Source organism: Phoxinus phoxinus, assembly GCF_949152265.1.
Source record: "Phoxinus phoxinus genome assembly, chromosome: 23".
Classification (NCBI taxonomy): domain Eukaryota; kingdom Metazoa; phylum Chordata; class Actinopteri; order Cypriniformes; family Leuciscidae; genus Phoxinus; species Phoxinus phoxinus.
Genome location: NC_136898.1, coordinates 3176096 through 3195808, shown reverse-complemented (window position 1 = coordinate 3195808; position 19713 = coordinate 3176096). Strand labels below are relative to the sequence as shown.

Genomic DNA, 19713 nt, shown 5'->3' with positions numbered 1-19713 from the left:
AATATTTTCCAAATAATATTTAGATATTTTTATAATATTATTCTTTCACATTATAAGTTGTACCTTTAAATAAAAAATTTAGGACGGGGTCCCTCACACAAGGATGATCATATTTTGCAGGTCCATGGAAATGTTTAGAGAAATCAGTGTAATATATATATATATATATAATAATATTAAATGTTTCATTTATAAATAAATACAAATTAGATTACAACAAATAAACACAACTTTAGATAAAAAAGATGAATAAATAAAAATACGACAAGTAAATAAATGAGCAAATAAATAATGCATCTAACAGTAGAATTTCTTTTAATAAATAATAGAAAACAAATATTTTCCAAATAATATCTAGATTATTATTACTATTATTTTTTTCATGATATAAATTGGATCTTTAAATTGAAATTTTAGGATGGGGTTCATGGAAATGTTTAGATAAAACAGTGTAAAAAATGTAAAATAATAGTATATATATAGTGCTATAATGAGGAAAAAAAATGTAATACTCAACTTAATAGAAATGAAATATATTTTTTACAATATAAATTGGGCCTTTATACAAGAACATAAATAGATGCCTTTGTTAGTTTTAGGATAGGGGTCCTTTGCACAAGGATGATCATATTTTGGGCGTCCCTGGCATCTAAAAGATGGGAAAAAAAACTTGTTTAAACCTCATTATACCATATAAAGTGAATTTGACTTTCATATACTAAATTACACAAGTATAGCAGATATGTTTTTTATTTTTATGTGCGCCAGTTAAAACATCACCAGATTCATACGGCAGTCATATTTCATTTGGTTTCTTTTCCATGTAATTCATACATACAGGCATTACTGTTAATAGGAAAATATATATCATATGATTTCCGTAAGAGACCCTTGGCTCGAAAACACTCTTACATTTCCAATAGAAATCTTTATTTCATTATTTGATGCGTATGGAAGATAGCACAAAAGCACATTTGTGATGAATGCATCCATGTACTTGTACAGTACAGTCAGAATGATACAGCATATGTACATATTGAAGTCAAACGACATCATTCTCCATCCGTTTCTGCTTGTTTGGGATGTGAACAAATGTGCTTGTCAAAGTCCTCTTCACTGATCTTTCCTTTCTTGAGTTTCTTCAGCAGACGCGTGTCACTCAAGAGTTCGTTCAAGTCTTCGTCCTCAGCATCTGATTCCTGTGACCACACAAGTTTAGCATTGAGAGTTATCCCATTGACTCCATTATGAGCTGTTTTTCTATTTTTATAGAGAGCCTAAGTCCCGCCCCCTCTGCTTCCAGCTCATGGGACCTTATTTCAGTAAAAATATGTATGGTAGTCAATGGCGAGAGACAACTTATCTTTTTATTCCGTCTGAACTGTGCCCTGAATTACACATATGATGTTTGTCAATTTAAAATATCATTATGAAAGTCAAGAAAGTCGCAGTTTGTCATAAAACAGAAGAGTAACGTTTAGTTTTATGTGAAAATCACTCAATGAACTACATCTCTCGTCTCGCACTATACGTCACCGTTGCTCGTGTGTGTGTGTGTGTGTGCAGTCTGGTACAACACACTCCGGCATCACGGCGTAACGTTACGATTATAACTTAAGACTATAGAGAAAACATGACAGACGTTAGCTTCAGTAAAATTAGCTTCAGTAACGTTAGCTTCAGTAAAGTCAGCTTCAGTAAAGTTAGCTTCAGTAGAGTTATCTTCAGTAAAGTTAGCTTCAGTAAAGTCATCTTCAGTAAAGTCATCTTCAGTAAAGTTAGCTTCAGTAAAGTCATCTTCAGTAAAGTTAGCTTCAGTAAAGTTAGCTTCAGTAGAGTTATCTTCAGTAAAGTTAGCTTCAGTAGAGTTATCTTCAGTAAAGTTAGCTTCAGTAAAGTCATCTTCAGTAAAGTCATCTTCAGTAAAGTTAGCTTCAGTAAAGTCATCTTCAGTAAAGTTAGCTTCAGTAAAGTCATCTTCAGTAAAGTCATCTTCAGTAAAGTTAGCTTCAGTAGAGTTATCTTCAGTAAAGTTAGCTTCAGTAAAGTTAGCTTCAGTAAAGTTAGCTTCAGTAAAGTTATCTTCAGTAAAGTTAGCTTCAGTAAAGTTAGCTTCAGTAAAGTTATCTTCAGTAAAGTTAGCTTCAGTAAAGTTATCTTCAGTAAAGTTAGCTTCAGTAAAGTCATCTTCAGTAAAGTCATCTTCAGTAAAGTTAGCTTCAGTAGAGTTATCTTCAGTAAAGTTAGCTTCAGTAAAGTTAGCTTCAGTAAAGTTAGCTTCAGTAAAGTCAGCTTCAGTAAAGTCATCTTCAGTAAAGTCATCTTCAGTAAGTTAGCTTCAGTAAGTTAGCTTCAGTAAGTTAGCTTCAGTAAAGTTAGCTTCAGTAAAGTTAGCTTCAGTAAAGTTATCTTCAGTAAAGTTATCTTCAGTAAAGTTAGCTTCAGTAAAGTTAGCTTCAGTAAAGTTAGCTTCAGTAAAGTTGGCTTCAGTAAAGTTAGCTTCAGTAAAGTTGGCTTCAGTAAAGTCAGCTTCAGTAAAGTCATCTTCAGTAAAGTTATCTTCAGTAAGTTAGCTTCAGTAAGTTAGCTTCAGTAAAGTTAGCTTCAGTAAAGTTAGCTTCAGTAAGTTAGCTTCAGTAAAGTTAGCTTCAGTAAAATTAGCTTCAGTAAAGTTAGCTTCAGTAAAGTTATCTTCAGTAAAGTTAGCTTCAGTAAAGTTAGCTTCAGTAAAGTTAGCTTCAGTAAAGTTAGCTTCAGTAAGTTAGCTTCAGTAAAGTTAGCTTCAGTAAAGTTAGCTTCAGTAAAGTTGGCTTCAGTAAAGTCAGCTTCAGTAAAGTTAGCTTCAGTAAAGTTAGCATCAGTAAAGTTAGCTTCAGTAAAGTTAGCTTCAGTAAAGTTAGCTTCATTCATTGAGAGAAAAGGTATGACGTCACATGTGCGCCTTTTGGGTTTGTAGTCTTTGTAATTACGTATTTTCACAGTCTTACACCTCAACAGTTTTACATCAAACTGCAACTTTCTTGACTTTAAAATGTATCTTTTAAATTGACAAACATCATATGTGTAATTCAGGGCACAATTCAAACGAGATCAAAATATTTGTTGTCTCTCGCCATTGACTACCATACAATATTTTTCCGAAATAAGGTCCCATGGTCCACCGGAAGGGGAGGCTCTCTATATACATACTTTTCAAATGTGGATTCAGAAAGAGAAAAATACGAATAACATACCTCATCCAGTTTTCTTTTGGCTGTCTTCTTTTTCTTTCTATCCTTCTTGATCTTCTGCTTGGACCAGGATTTGTTCTTGATGAAGTTCTTCCTCACTGGCTTCTCTTTCTCCTTCTCTTTCTGCTCCGCCAGTCTTTTTTGTCTCAGTTTCTCCCGGTTTTTATCTTTGAACCGGATGGCGTCTGTGTCGAGGGTCACCGGTTTGAAGTTGGGGAAGGTCTTTCCTTTCAGTTCAGGCATTTTGGGCAAACGGAGGAGAGCAAAGCCTTGGGCCAGAGCAGCGAAATCCAGATCTGTACGAGGTAAACATAATTTTAATCAGGTGAATTATCTCGAAATTAATGCCTCTTATGAAATGTGTGACACAAAGTCACTCACCTTTAATGCGAAATATCAAACTACACTCATGTTTGGCGTACGCCTGCACACACGACACAAAGGCTTTCATGCCCTTCTCAAACATTGCTCTGTCACGTAAAGCCAACACCTTCACTTTAGGCAGAACATCAACCACGTCTTTCACCGGAGGAAACAACTGAAGGGGACACTGTGGGGACAAAACACAGGATTATAGAGTACTCGGGGTGTAACGATACCCTCATGCCACGATTCGATACATATCACGATACTTAACTCACAATACGATATTATTGCGATTCTCTAAGACATGGTAAAAGGTTAAAGGCACACTATGTAGAAATTGTACCTTAATATAACAGCTTCAAAGTAATTTCGGTGGTAAACAAACTCATAGTAGGGCGAATCATCCTGGTAGTAAAGATTGGGGGGGACGCCGCTGGAAAAACCAGCAATGCAAGTTTGAGAGGAGCGCCCCCGACAAAACTCGCGAGAATCACGACTTGCTTTACAGCAAAGAGGTTACACACATTAACAACATATGAAGCACGAAGACACTTCAGACGAGATACCTATGCGTGATACTCGACGAAGGAAAAGGAAAACAAAACGCGGATGCAACAGCGATGCTGACCTGGCGATCTTGTTGATGGACTAGTAAATAAATCTCTTATTTGTAAACTTGTTTGCGTTCTATGTTGTATGTTGTTGCGCTTGCTTGTAGTATGCCATTTTTTTACGATGCTGTTCATTCATCCATTATATCAGACGACGCTGTTGACGCTGATTCCTGCGATTATCATGAGAACAGTTGTCAATATCTATAATTATCAGGACATAAATAAGCCTAGAGGTTGGTTGTAAATAGTGTAAACAAGCACAATTTGCAAACTATTATGAAAAATTGCAATAATCATGTCTAATGACATCATAACGGCCAATGTTATGAAATAATGCGACGTACATTTAACTTTATTGATGTCATCTGGCATTTTGCAATGTTTACATTACAATCAAAAAACACAAATTAAATTATACAGTAGGTCTAGACTATAGGCTATTTAATGTGATTTAGCTGCAATCAAGTAAAAACGTTATAAGCCAGCAAACGCGGTAGGCTACTTTATTATTGGTATTTACGACAGTGCAAGGATTCCACAGCGACTCAGGAGTCGCTGTTTGACAAAAACACAATTTCTACATAATGTAACTTTTAAAAAATGGTTTACTGTTGATTAAAATGCTAAATTTGGTGTTTGGTATTAATGTGTGTGTAAATGTATAGGCTTGGACTTGGTGCTGGTAACCCAATGCACAGGACAATGGTGACACCAGAATAACAATATTCATGATTTTGAAGCTGAAAATACAGAATTATTTTAGACAAATATGCTTGCACTCTGTCACTGACTAGATATATTTAAAATAATGTAGGACACTTTTTACTGGTAACATCAGACATTTGACATTATCAGGACCCACAAATATTCCCCAGTTGCATTATTATACATTATATTCAAAATTATATAATAGTTTAACGTAGTACTACTGACACTAAAACTCTGAAAACTTACATTTTTTCTCTCACAGTAATATTAATTTTGGGTAAACTATTCACAATACAGAATGTCACTATCCTCGATACATATTGTTGCATTTTTGTATTGCGATATATTGTGACACAATATATTGTTACAGCCCTATAGAGTACACACTATTTCATAAACTTAAACTCCATAATTACATTTACATTTATGCATTTGCCAGACGCTTTTATATTGCATTCATATAGACTTACATTGCATTTTCAAGGTACACATTTTACATTCTTTTCAGTTCTTGCTTTCCCTGGGAATCGAACCCATGACCTTGGCGTTGCAAGCACCGCTCTACTGTTTGAGCTACAGAACAGCTAATAATATAGAATATCAAGAATATTAGGCACAAAAGATTGCACTAAAATCTGAACACGAGGATTATGGGTTCAATTCCCAGGGAATGCATGAGCTGAGAAGATGCATATCAATGCAAGTTGCTCTAGATAAAAGCATTAGCCAAATGCATACATTTAAATGTATTTTTTCAGTGTTTAAAGTCTTATTTTTGCCCTATTTCTAAGTGCCATGATGCTTACTGATAGTTTGTATATGAGATGAAGTTTCTCTCTGACTTGTATGTACAGTATTCTTGTTTTGTTCTGTTCTTAATGGACTGCAAATGTAAATTAGCCTGTGGCTAACTCTGGTACAATGCATCAAATGGTAACATTTATGTTGGAAATTGTACATGGTCCCTAATAAAAGAAAGAAAAAAAAAACTTACCTTTTGATTAATGGACAAGAAATGTACATACGACTCTTCCATCGGCAGAAGAAAGACAAGAGCGCTGCCTTGGTTTCCGATACGAGCAGTTCTTCCACACCGATGCACAAAGGAACTAAAGGAAATATGATGACAAAAATTACCAATGCATGCACAAAACATTCAAATAGTAGTCACATTTAAAACAGTATTATTTTATAATTACTTATATACTTTTAATTCATATTTTGAAGTAGCTTCAATTAAATTTTCCTTTTATTAAATTTTTTTAAGAATTGCTCATTTTGTTTAATACAGACACGGCAAATTATATTTAAAAACATTGCGTAATATTTCAATAACTCAAAAGTAATATTTATACTTTTTATCCACTTTTAACCACTTCTGTCCTGATTTCTTCAAGGGGAGGGTCTATGGGCGGGTAAATGTATGGGCTGATAAAGTTCCCGTCAGTCTAGAGCATAATGTGAACTCATGAGGTCAGTAGGCGGAGAGCAGACGGTCTTTTGTGGCTGTTCAAACACATTTGATCACATGAGCGTTTACACTACAAAAGCAATCCGGTCAAATGTGTTTTCCACTCCCTCTGGAAGTGGCAGAAAGTGGACAAACTCAAAACGTGTTAGACCCGTTTACACCTGTATTTAGAGTCGTCCACTTGTGATCCGATCGACCAAAACACATCTTAAAGGATTAGTTCACCCAAAAAATTTGTAATTACTCACCCCCATAAAACTTTCGTTCATCTTCGGAACACAAATTAAGATATAAGACGTTATTTTGCTTTGTTTTTGTGCACAAAAAGTATTCTCGTCGCTTGATAAACTTAAAGGGATAGTTCACTTTAAAATTTTAATTCTGTCATCATTTACTCACCCTCAAGTTGTTTCAAACCTGTATTAATTTATGTCTTCTGCTGAACACAGAGAAAGATATTTTGAAGAATGTCGGTAACCAAACAATTACCAGGTCCCATTGACTTCCATAGTAATTTTTTTTCCTACTATGAAAGTCAATGGGGACCAGCAACTGTTTGGTTACCGACATTCTTCAAAATATCTTCCTTTGTGTTCAGCAGAAGAAATAAATTAATACAGGTTTGAAACAACTTGAGGGTGAGTAAATGATGACAGAATTAAAATTTTAAAGTGAACTATCCCTTTAAGTTTATCAAGCGACGAGAATACTTTTTGTGCACAAAAACAAAGCAAAATAACGACTTTAATATTCAACTATTAATTTTCTTCTGTGTGGGCCTCTGAGTGAGTTCACGTAGTGTAACAGCGCAGCACTTCGTCAGAATGTAGGCTCGTTATTGGCTGGTCATGTGTGTGATGCTGGCCAATAGTGAGCCTCCGTTCTGACGTACAACCCAGAAGCGCTGCGCTGTTACACTACGTGAACTCACTCAGAGGCCCACACAGGAGAACATCAATAGAACAAGCAATAGTTTTTGCTTGTTTTTGCGCAAAAAAAGTATTCTCGTCGCTTGATAATCTTAAGGTTGAGCCGCTGTAGTCACTTGGACTATTTTAAAGATGTCTTTAATACATTTCTGGGCCGGAAAGTTTCAATTACAATAGAAGCCTATGGAGGAGTGAGACAGCTCTCAGATTTAATCAAAAATATCTTAATTTGTGTTCAGAAGATGAACGAAAGTCTTCCGGGGTTGGAACAACATGAGGGAGAGTAATTACTGATTTTTGGGTGAACTATCGCTTTAAAACCAGGTGTAAACAGTGCCTTAGATGCTGTAACGCCACCAACCGCACGTCAGCTGACTTTATGAGCACTATTCAAAGCATGAAATAAATTATGTAATAAACGCTTCCAAGGTCACACTTTTGAGCTCAAGTATGTTCATGCATGTCCTGGTTACCTCGCACTGCTTGGTGGGTCATACTGAATCACCCAGTTCATTTCCGGTATGTCGATGCCTCTCGCCATGACGTCTGTGCACACGAGAATCCCACTGCATACAAGCATAATGCATTTATACTTCCTCTAGAACTTCCTCTCGGAGAATATCTAGAAAGGCATGATGCATTACCTCTTCAGCGCGCGGAAATCTGCAAAGATCTTGTTTCGTTTATGTTTCATCTTCCCGTGGATGCAGTGGATGGTGACGTTCTTGATCAAGACTTCCAGGGCTTTCCCGAAATACTCCACACAGGCGCAGGTGCTGTGGGTACAAAGCATATAATGTTAGGACAATATTATTCAGATTTATTCTACTAGCAAAAGTTTGGAATAATTAAGATTTTTTAAATATTTTTGAAACAAGTCTCCTCTGCTCACCGACGCTGAATTTATTGTCTGATCAGTAAAAATACAGTAAATTGTATTACTTTATTATTTTAAAATGTAATTTATTCCTGTGATGGAAATCTGAATTTCAAGTTAAAGTCTATTTTTTTTTCAGCAAGAACACATTAAATCAATCAAAAGTAACAGTAAAGACATTTATAATGTTACAAAAGATTTCCATTTAAAATCAATGCTGTTCTTTTAAACTTTCTATTCATCAAAAAAAAAATCTAATTTAAAAACTTTCTATTTGAAAACCTTGGTGAGCAGAAGACACAAAACCATGAAAGAAATCTTAATTATTCCAAAATTTAGATCAGTAATATACAGTATCTCACGAAAGTGAGTGGCTTTGCATGTTTAAACGACGTACAGCTATTATCACTTAGGGTGTACTCACTTTTGTTGCCAGCTATTTTGACAATAATGGCTGCATGTTGAGTTATTTTCAGAGGACAGTAAATATATACTGCTATACAAGCAGCACATTGACTACCGTATTTTCCAGACTACATAGTATGGCTGGTCCTGTGACTTATAGTCAGGTGCGACTTATATAGCACAATTAATTCATACTGACTGAGATGAACCAAGAGAAAACATTATCGTCTACAGCCGCGAGAGGGCGCTCTAGTTAGCGGAGTTGTTCAGAAGCGACACCGAGGAAGAACTCAATGGATTCAGTGATGAGGAATGAGATCGGGAGCTTGGTGAACTTGCTGACCGGTAACTTGTTGGACTCGCTGGCTAATGTTAATTTAGCATATTCAGCCTCCCAGGTAGCCTAGAAATCTAGACGCACCCTAGAGGCAGCAAAATGTATTTTGCAGCCAGGGCAGTCTAGCAACTCTCCATAGACCTTCTAGCTGCAAAAACCTACATTGGGTCAGGCCAATCACGTCGTGTATAGAGTAGGCGGGGGCGGGCTTAGCATATGACGACAGAGTTGCGAATCGGCTTTGGCCGTGACTCTGGAGGACTTGGAGTTAAGTTTTTCTTTAAGAAAAGAGCAAAGAACGGCACTTAAGTCATTCTTAAAAAAGGAAGAAGTGTTCGGAGTTTTGCTGGACCGGATCTTTGCCGCTCTGACTACGTCACCTTCTTCGTTGCTCTGGTTGGTTGTAGCGCTATCCTATTGCGTGCAGAGGGATTTTGAGAGACAAGCGTTTATCCCGCCCCTCGGATTAAGCCGCGTCTATGGAGAGTTGCCAGACTAAACATCTTGATGTAAGTCTGGCTTGCCAGGCTACCTCCCAGGTATATGGTCTTTATGCTATTGTGGAGCTGAACAACTGTTAATGTGTTACGCTAACACACCGGACGCCTTCAGCCTGTTGTTCTGTGTGCTATTGTGGAGCTGAATAACTTGCCTTTCCAGATTAAATGTCTGTTCTTGGTCTTGGATTTTGTGAAATGAATTTCTAAATAAATGCGACTTATAGTCCAGTGCGACTTATATGTTTTTTTCCTCTTCATGACGCATTTTTTGACTGATGCGACTTATACTCCAGATCGACTTATAGTCCGAAAAATACGGGTACTCTAAAATATATCCAAGTTTAGTGGCAAAATCAGTCAAACAAACCTGAAGAACACAAGCTGCTTCTCATGTTTGTGCTGCCTGAGAAACGCCACCAGAGTGTTGAACTTCTCCTCTGCTCGACACATCTACACGTTCAGATAGACAACAGAAACATTGAGAATTAGTGCAAAAAAGTCAGATGGGTCATAATGAGACATGGAACATGTATTATCAAGTCAATCAATACTGATTTCATGTCATAATAAACTGAAACGCCCCATGAACAGGCATGCATGTGTGAATCAGTCCCTGCTTGTTCCAGAAGGCTCCAGATGACTCACGGTGTAATAATTGCTGAGTCTGGCTGGTGTTTTCTGAACGCTGGAAGCCGCCACTCCTTTCTCCTTGACTGTGATCCGCACAGGGTTACGCAGACCTGCCCTCACCAGCTTCTCCAGCTCCTGCGTCTGCGTGGCGGAGAACAGACCCGTGCGCCGCTGCTTGGGTAAATACTCCAGAATAGTGTTTAAACTGCAGAGGCAAAGAACAAACTGCATTAGTTAATAGACTTTCATTGTTCCTTACATCAGAATATGCAAATTAGGCATCATCTTATTAAAGGGACAGTCCACCCAAAAATGAAAATGATGTCATCACTTACACTCCCTCATGTCGTTCAAAACCTCATGAACACAAAGGAAGATATTTTGAAGTTTTGGTTCCCATTGACTTCCATTGAATTTTTTGTCCACAGAAGAAAATAAGTTGTAGAAGTTTGGAGTGACATGAGGGTGAGTAAACGATGACAGAATTTTCATTTTAAATGAACTATTCCTTTAAAGGGATGGTTCGGAGTAATTTCAACCTAGGGTCCTTTGCACCATGACCCCGAGCCAAACACCCCCCATTATTAAAGTTAGAGCTTATTTAGAGATATCAGCCGAATGGCTTAGTGCAGGCGCTAATGGATGACCTCGAGCCAAACAGCTCGAGCCTTTTTTGCCATTGGTGGAACATTATTAAAGGGATAGTTCGGCCAAAAATGATATTAAACCCATGATTTACTCACCCTCAAGTCGTTCGAGATGCATATGTCAATAATTTTTCAGACGAACACATTTTCAGTTATTTTAGAAATGTCTTCGATCTTTCAGTGGTTATAATGTCAAGTTATGGGGTCCACCTCCTTCAAGTCCCAAAAATGTGCATGCATCCTTCACAAAAGTAATCCATCCGGCTCCAGGGGGATAAACGAAGGCCTTCTGAGGGTAATCCGTGCGGTTTTGTCATCAAAATATCTATATTTAAAACTTTATAAATGAAAATAACTGGCTTCCGGCAACGGTCGACGTCAGTTCACAGGAGATATCAGCCGAATGGCTTAGTGCAGGCGCTAGTGGATCAATTTGGGAAAAGCCTGTAAAAGTCTTGCGCGATCACCCGGTGTTGCTGAAAAAGTTTTTTGGTATATCCCAAAATTTTTATTATTTTTTTTGAGGTGTTGACAACTTGGTGTTAACTAATAATTGTTGTAAACTGGTACTACCAAAGAAATATTTGTGCATTACTGGAACTGGGCGCCGTTACACTACATCCTTATGCATCGCTTTCTGCCAGGACTTTTACGGGCTTTTCCCAAATCACGGAAGTGACCTCAACGTCCGGGTTAGCGTTAGCATAAGCCATCAGGCAAGTGTTATTTAAATAAACTCCTGATGTACTTCCAAACTTTCCAATGCTGCGTTTTATGAGTTCAGAACCTATGTGTACTACTGTAGAAGTTTGGTGCCATTCCCGGCATTATTAGTGCGGTAATTTACCAGATACAACCTTGGATCCATTAGCGCCTGCACTAAGCCATTCGGCTGATATCTCTAAATAAGCTTGAACTTTAATAATGTTCGACCAAGGGGAAAAAAGCTTTTTTGGGGGGTGTTTGGCTCGAGGTCATGGTGCAGAGGACCCTAGGTTGAAATTACTCTGAACCATCCCTTTAAATCCACATCCCATATTACAACAAAAGTGATCCAGTGCAGTTTAGCTGCCAAGCAATGTAAAATTAAATGCTTATGAATTGTATTGCCTATTATTATTTCTTCTGACTGATGATAGAAGAACATTACCTGGCTTCAAAGCCCATGTCCAGCAATCTGTCAGCCTCATCCAGGACTAGAACATCCAGAGACTTCACAGCGGTGGCCAAATCAAGTCCATCTGCCTTCCTCCTAAACATGTCCTCTAATCGGCCAGGGGTCGCAATTATGATATTGGCTCTGTCAAGTGCACAGGACATTGTATTTCCTTATATTATTCCAGATTTAGTTTTAGATGGTAGAAAATAGCAGTCTAAATAGAAAATACTCACCCCTGAGTCTTTAACTTCTCTACATCCTCGATAGGGTTGCTTCCACCAATCAAGAGGATCTGGCTACAAACAGACGCACATGTTGTAAGATTTAGTACAGTAGAGTAGATACCATAGATGCTTTAAACTCACCTAAACTGAGGAAACCCCTGCAGAAACCGGCCCATCACCTCACTGATCTGCAGTGCCAGCTCACGGGTGGGAGTTACGATCAATGCACCAACCTGAAAACACAATTACAATTACAATAGAAAAATGAACATGAACTACATCCTTTCAGCAAACATCTGAAGAACAAGGAGAAAAGCTAAACTATATGTAAAATTGATCGTCTTAATGCACACCTGCATCTTTTTTAACTTCTCTTCTCGCTTTAGGAGAATTTCTAATGCAGGAATCACAAATGCCAGAGTCTTCCCACTGCCAGTCACCTGAAATTACATCGATTATGAAACATTTATGTGACATTCTCAGACAGATGTCACATTATGATAAAAAATACATATTCAGATACTCACCGCTTCAGCAGCAACATCTTTATTACTCATAAAAAGAGGGATGCAGGCAGCCTGAAATTAAGAAAAACTCAATAACTGTAAATAATCTGATAAGAAACATGCGAGTACATATAGACTGAATACTAATCATTAATGAATAACGTTACCTGAACAGGAGTCATATATGTAAATTGCAGCTCTGTAAGAGTCTGTAATATGCTTTCATGTAATTTCACGGGTAAACACTCCCATTTCCCGTCGTTAATGTTTTCCATAGTTTAATAGTTTAGATGAGTCTGGTCCATGAAAGTAAACACATGAGGAGAAGATGTGTGCTACACGTAGTATGCCCCGTATGGGAAACATGAGGCGGTTACAAACGTTCCGCGTCGCCTCTGTAGGACACATAGATAGGACACCAGTCTTCCTCCGGGGGCGTTTGGTGATTTCAGAATTATGTTCCTCTTATTTGCATTTATATAAGCAGCATAATCGTTTAAATACATTTTTTTTTTGTAAATGACCTAAAAATTCAAAGTTTAGGTAACTGGTCCGTACTCATCAGCAGCGCTGAGAAAAAAAAACATGTACCACGTGACAACACCATGGTCTGTGACAATAATTTATGAATAAAATCAAATAATTAAATAGCACGAACCACAAAAAGGAAAACGTTCGCCATTTTGGAAGAGCAGCATTTAATGTTATAACATAAATAAAAATAACATGAAATAAGGAGAGTTTGAGGCATGGGTCACGTGGAACAAAATATGGCATATGATTAAAAAAAAAGGAGACATTTTAAGAACATGTTTCAGGTTTATTAAATCAAATTCATATTTGACATACATATTCATAGAACTTCAGAAGTTTACAGTTTTATCATCAGTTTCCCAGTAGTCTTTGCCAAATAATTTTGCATTTTATTTATAAGAGTTGGTTTAGACAACAAAAACGGTACAAAACTACATAAAGTACTCCCCGTATGAAGAAACTGAAGATAGAGAGAAGAAAAAGGAATTGGGCCTACCCTGCCTAAACATTTAAAAACACACCAGAAAATCTGCAAAACCAACCAAGCAGTCATTTTTACCACTTTACCAGCATCAGGTTTAAATATGTGCCATGGAGGTCGTTGGCATAACTAAATGTGATAATGAGCAGTGAATATGGCATGAAATGTGTTTTCCGTTACAGTCCCTGACATCCGTCTTGATTTACGTCAGTGACTATCGACTTCCCATTTGCTCACAACAATGGCTTTGTTATAGCGTAATTACCTCATGCTATTTCATACAATCCTAAAGCATGTTCTTTCATCGGGGCAACACCATAACATCACCTTTACTTCATTCTTGTAGTAATGTGTTTGTAACAGTACTGGAGAAAAAAAAACACCAAGCAGAAAAATAAAATAAAAAGATTTGTTCCAAATAAAATTACACAAGTTGGGCTAAAACAAAAATTAACAATTCATAACCAAACTTGCACCCTTTACCAAAAACAAACAATGAAGAGATAGACAACTGGGGCAAATAAAAACAAAATGACTGGTGGACTAGCGAACAACCAAGTTCTTCTGATCTCTGTTGAACTGGACGTCCAATTCGAGAAACTGGTAAATCACGGACTCAATGTGTTTATGTTGAGGGTTTTTATACGACTCTCCGCACTTCAAAGAATCTCTTCAGGTAGTAAATCTGTCCGAGGGTCATGGCCACCAGCACCAGAGCCTCGAAGAAGGACCAGAGCACCACCCTGCTGTTCGTGTTGTCATTGACTGGAGGACAGAGACAGAAATACACAGTCAGAGGCGAGCTGAACGTTTCAAGGTGAAAAAGTCAAATAAAATCATTATAATTATTCAACAGCCAATTAAAGATGCATATTTTGGCTGGGTTCATGTAAAAAAAATTCAAAGCCCGTTTTACATATTTCTGCTACTTTCATTTTTCACAATTTAAATAATAATAATAATTATTATTATTATCACAATTTTTTTTCAAAGGCCATTTAATCATGCATACTTTTTCTACTTTTCAAAATGTAATAATAATTTAAATGCCATTTAAACATGCATATTTCTTCTGATTTCATATTTCAAAATATAAATAACTGAAATGCCATAAAACATGCATAATTTCTTCTGATTTCATAATATAAATAATAATAAATCATTTAAATGCCATATAAACATGCATATTTCTTCTGATTTCATACTTCAAAATACAAATCATAATAATAATACCGGTGGTAATAATAATAATAATAATAATTCAAAGGCCGTTTAAACATGCATATTTCTGCTGGTTTCTTATTTCAAAATAATAATAATTTAAAGGCCGTTTAAACATGCATATTTCTGCTGGTTTCATATTTCAAAAGCTAATAACAATAGGAAAAAAATTTCCGGGATGATGATAGAATGAACTTTTGATATGACTTTTAACAAACATTCCATCGTTTTAAAACAGACGGACATAAACAATTCTCCTAATTGTGTTAATATCATGTCACACACACACGGATGTCTTACTTGCACGGTGTATTCTCTCTCGGACCTCCATGTATTCCTGCTCATGTTTGACCGCTGTCATGGCAACCGCCAGCTCGTTGATCATCTCCTCCAGCTTATTCTGATGAGCTGGAAATAAATTAATAGGAATTTACTCAGGATGATTGTATCAACACAAACACATTGCATGTCGTATGCAGCGTGCAACACAATACAGCACACCAACTTTTACAAACAGCAATATTCAAGTTTGTAATCACATAACCTCATATTACACATGCAAGACTTGACAGGTCATAAACAGCTTTAGTTTTTGGTGCATTAATAAAAAAAACACATATATATATACAGCATAAAACCAGAACGGCAATTAATAATTCCAATCAGGCAATGGGAACTTCAAATCAACCTCTTCTTTGATAAAACCATTCATGTTATATCTTCAACACAAGCTCACTCGTCGCTGTTATACAGGATCTTTACGAGCACAGACGTCAGTAAATGTTCAGATCATTGCTCACACTGTCCTTATACACACACAGTGCAAGTTTAAGTGTTAGATTGAAGTTTAAAGCTCAACCGATGTTAAAACAATCTATTATACAGTCTATTCCTACCATCCCAGCTGTCACCACCTCCTGGAGAGGGAACACAGTCACGTTAGACGTAAAAAAAATATATAATAATAATCATCTTTTTTTTAAAAGACATTGCTGTAGATTTACTTCTTTATTATTAAACAATTGTTGTTTTAAAATAATTATTTTGTATGAATAACAATGAAAACTAGTTAATTTGAACATTTTCTAATACATTACTAAAATCAAAATTGTTACTAGGGTTCGGAAAATTTCCAGAAACTTTCCATGGGATGTTAAGCTGGAGAATTTGGGAAATATTCCTAGTTGGAAACTTAACGGGAATTAATTGGAAATTTGAGGTAAAGTATACAAACTATATCAGATAGCTATACAAACATAAATATCAACATTTTGTTTGGTGTTTAAGCAGATATGATTTATTTGTGAATATAACTTTAATGGTTTATTTTATTGAAGAACAGAAAAGCATTAATGTTGAATGAAAAACACATTCCCTATGATCTCCCCCTTTCATTTTATTAACTAACGAAGATTAATAAACACTGGAATTTTTTTTTTGCTCATTATTAGCTAATGCATTAACTAAACATCAATGGGATCGCATTGTAAAGTGTTACCATTATAAATGCATTAACTAAACATTAAACTAATGGGATCTCATTGTAAAGGGTTACCATTATTTTTTATTTTAAATAATTACAATTAAATATTTTTCTAACATACAGTAGTGGTAGGAGATATTTGTTTTTAATGACGCTACAAGTTCAATTAAACAAGCCAAGTATTTTATATATATATTTTTTAATATACATTTGGAATATGAGAGAAGAACGAAACACTAAACCTGGTTACGGGATTTATCTGACAAAATTATTTGGTAAAAGAGGCAAAGTACAGCTACAGGTTTTATTTACTGTGGAGCAGAGAAAAACATACATTGCATACATTGACTACAACATAATCAGTTATTAATATTTAGTTGTTTCTTTCTTGTTTTTGCATATGTTCATAATTCTTTGTATGACAGCCTGGCCATAATTATGTCGGCACAATGTCATGTTTAATTGCGTTATAAATAAAACAATCGACTTTAACCATAACTACACAATATGCTTACAAAATCAATACAATTTTTAGAGTATTTGAGTAAAAGGTGAAAAAAATATGAATTTTCCTATCACTTTTGGCCACTACTGTATGAGATTTTTATTTTTTTAGCCAATTCAATATTTTAGAAGTACACAAAGTGTTATATTCACTAGAGGTCGACCGATAGTGGATTTTACCGATAACGATAGCTAGGTTGGGCCATACTTGCCGATAACCGATTAATGAACCGATAGTTTTTAAAATTGATACTGGATAAAAACAAACATAACACTCCAAGTAAAACAGTGCTGAACTTTATTATAAAAATAAAAAAACTGTATTGAACCATGAAAACATGCTAAATGAAATAAATATATAAATGTGAATAAATATTTTAAGTCAATAAAAGACATTCATTCAAACTGAAACAAAAAGTAACTCTAAATAACAAATAAAACCAGTTACATTCAAAATGTAACTATTTAACTGTTCTTTTCAAGCCAACTTAATTAATTAAAAAGTAACAAAATTTGTATTAAAGTGAAGATGAAAAAAATAAATAACCGAAATCGAATGCTTTTCTGATTCGTTTATGTTTCTGTCGGCTGTATGAACATATCAGTTTGCTTACGTCTCTAGCTTTAAATATGCAACTTATCTGCATATGTAATGCATAAAAGTGACCAGCTGGATATCAACTAATGCAAATAGAGGTAACAATTGTGACATTAAACATTCGGGTGGGACTTACGTTTATGTTTGTCAGTGTTTTAACCGCTTGAGGTACTACTAATGTTAGCGTCCTCTCAGCCTCGAAGGCAAACAAACGCCTACTGTCTCTACTAATGCAGCATTTAGTCAACAAATTAATCACTTTATAATGATATGACAAAATGTACTGTATAGGCTACATACATTTGAGCTGTCGGTGCTTTAAACGCGCATCTGATGTCAGCGCTCTCCACGCAGCATGTGCTCTCAGTGCAGCACGCAGAATCACGTGTCGAAATAAACAACACGAGGCATCAGCGATAGTTTTTATTACACCTCTAGAGGCCGCTCTTGTACTGCATCATGCCAGCAGACCCTTCTCAGCTCTGTGTAATGAATGACAGCGTGCGCTTCTCAGCCGCTCCAGCAATGGACGCAACCAGGAAAAACTATCGGTATATATTTTTGCCAATAACGATAGTTCCACCAGTCAACAATCGGTGCCGATTAATCGGCAAAACCGATGAATCGGTCGACCTCTAATATTCACTACAGAAATTACAATTTCCACGCCTTTTTCCAGTTCCCTGAAAGCTCCCCGATATTCCCAGGTTATCCGTGACTGTGTGGAAACCCTGCCATATGTTGCAAAAGACAAACTTCCCAGAAAAGCTTGTGTCAGTGTCTCCGCTCACCCTCTGTCTCCATGTCCTGTCCTTTGGGCGCCTCGCCGATGTCGATGGTGAACATCACAATCTTAGGGGTCATAGTGGACATCTTGTTGCTGAAGCAGAACTTGTAGGTGCCGTCCATATGGGCGGCTACAGAATACTTCCCACTGGACTCGCGGTCTCCTTTATAGATCTGCTTCCCGTCCGGACCGGTTATCTGTTAAACACAAACAATACATCAGATAAACCTCAACTTTAACAGGTAACGTTACACTATATATGTCCTCCACATCGGAGTTGTGTTGAGAGCATTCAACAGTCACTGCCATTACATCAGCTTCTGCCCAAAAAAAGAAAGAAAACAGGGATGTACCGATATGAAAATGATGGACGGTACCAAAAATTATTTACATTTGAAAGCCGATAACAGATATATGATCCAATATTTCAAAACCATCATGTTGAACATTGCTCATCTGAAGGACATTATTGGCTTTAATAGCCTATATCTGCCAAATGTTCTTATTGGACTGATAACGATAACATTAAAAATGAACATATATCGCCCGATATTGATATGGTGGCCGATATATCGTGCATCATTAAAAAAAATGACAATAATATGGTATTTATATAGTACTCAGAGAATACCTTAGAACAAGCAGTACTAACACTACCATGATACCAGAACCAAAACACTGAGGTAATACCAATATATTTATTTTATTAAAAACAAAACCAGGTTACTTTCCCTTTGACTCGTCTAAATTTTGTCTAGAAAACACATTATCCAGTATCTAAGCACTAATAATCACTCTCAACCACCAATTAACTTCCGGCTTCATCCACCATCTGGTGTGAGCAGCCAGACACTGACACCTGCAAACATCCTATAGAGGCTGTTTATGGTCTAACAAATGTTTGTAATGACATTTAATGATATTATAAGTGTATTTTAATGCCCACCTCCACGTCGATGTCCAGGAATCCTCCCTCAGCGACCTCAAACATCAGGCCCATCTTCGTGCCCGAGTTCACGCGCTCATAGAAACACTCCTCCGCGTGCGCGTCTATGCTCACAAAATAGCCGCTCGCCGTGTAAGAAAGCGCGCAGAGGAGCACGACAAGTTCCGAGAACGTAAACATGTTTGGTGCGGTGTATTAATGGAGGGTAAAACCCATAAAAGAGACTTTACGCCGCACGGGACCGATAAAGGCGGAGACTGACAAGCGCTAGCTGCGCTACTGATGATGCCACGTCAAGCTTTAGACGGGCCGGCCGATGGGACAAAATGGCTAAGACAACGGACGCAGTTCGCGTTTGGAAAAAAAGAGAAACGGGAGCATTGTCCAATATTTTATAATTGTATTAATACAATATAACGATGCGATATTTATTTAGTTAAAAAAGAATCACTATAATGCAACTCAGATATTTTTTTTATTTTAATAATTAATTAAACAGTGTCCGTATTTGTTTTTAACGATTGCGTGTTCATTGTTCAAACCATTTAAACTCTTT

The 19713-nt window shown here is 36.6% G+C and overlaps 2 protein-coding genes across 3 annotated transcripts; both read right to left on the bottom strand.

Moving 5' to 3' along the window:
- Nucleotides 1-554: 554 nt before the first annotated feature.
- Nucleotides 555-13197, bottom strand: ddx55 (DEAD (Asp-Glu-Ala-Asp) box polypeptide 55). The gene is made up of 14 exons (XM_079599154.1): nucleotides 12771-13197; nucleotides 12625-12675; nucleotides 12451-12537; nucleotides 12239-12330; nucleotides 12107-12169; nucleotides 11865-12014; nucleotides 10083-10272; nucleotides 9805-9887; nucleotides 7963-8094; nucleotides 7792-7884; nucleotides 5913-6027; nucleotides 3612-3780; nucleotides 3234-3526; nucleotides 555-1199 (listed from the first exon to the last, which is right to left on the bottom strand). The coding sequence occupies exons 1-14, from the start codon at nucleotides 12876-12878 to the stop codon at nucleotides 1053-1055; spliced, it is 1773 nt and encodes a 590-aa protein (XP_079455280.1). The 5' UTR covers nucleotides 12879-13197; the 3' UTR covers nucleotides 555-1052.
- An 83-nt stretch (nucleotides 13198-13280) lies between these two features.
- Nucleotides 13281-19495, bottom strand: tmed2 (transmembrane p24 trafficking protein 2). Of its 2 annotated transcripts, XM_079599167.1 has the most exons (5): nucleotides 19158-19462; nucleotides 18216-18408; nucleotides 15736-15756; nucleotides 15140-15247; nucleotides 13281-14383 (listed from the first exon to the last, which is right to left on the bottom strand). In XM_079599167.1, the coding sequence occupies exons 1-5, from the start codon at nucleotides 19335-19337 to the stop codon at nucleotides 14259-14261; spliced, it is 627 nt and encodes a 208-aa protein (XP_079455293.1). In that variant the 5' UTR covers nucleotides 19338-19462; the 3' UTR covers nucleotides 13281-14258. The 2 variants fall into 2 exon arrangements, with proteins under 2 accessions (XP_079455293.1, XP_079455294.1); XM_079599168.1 differs by lacking the exon at nucleotides 15736-15756 and having other exon boundaries at nucleotides 19158-19495.
- Between the last annotated feature and the right edge of the window lie 218 nt (nucleotides 19496-19713).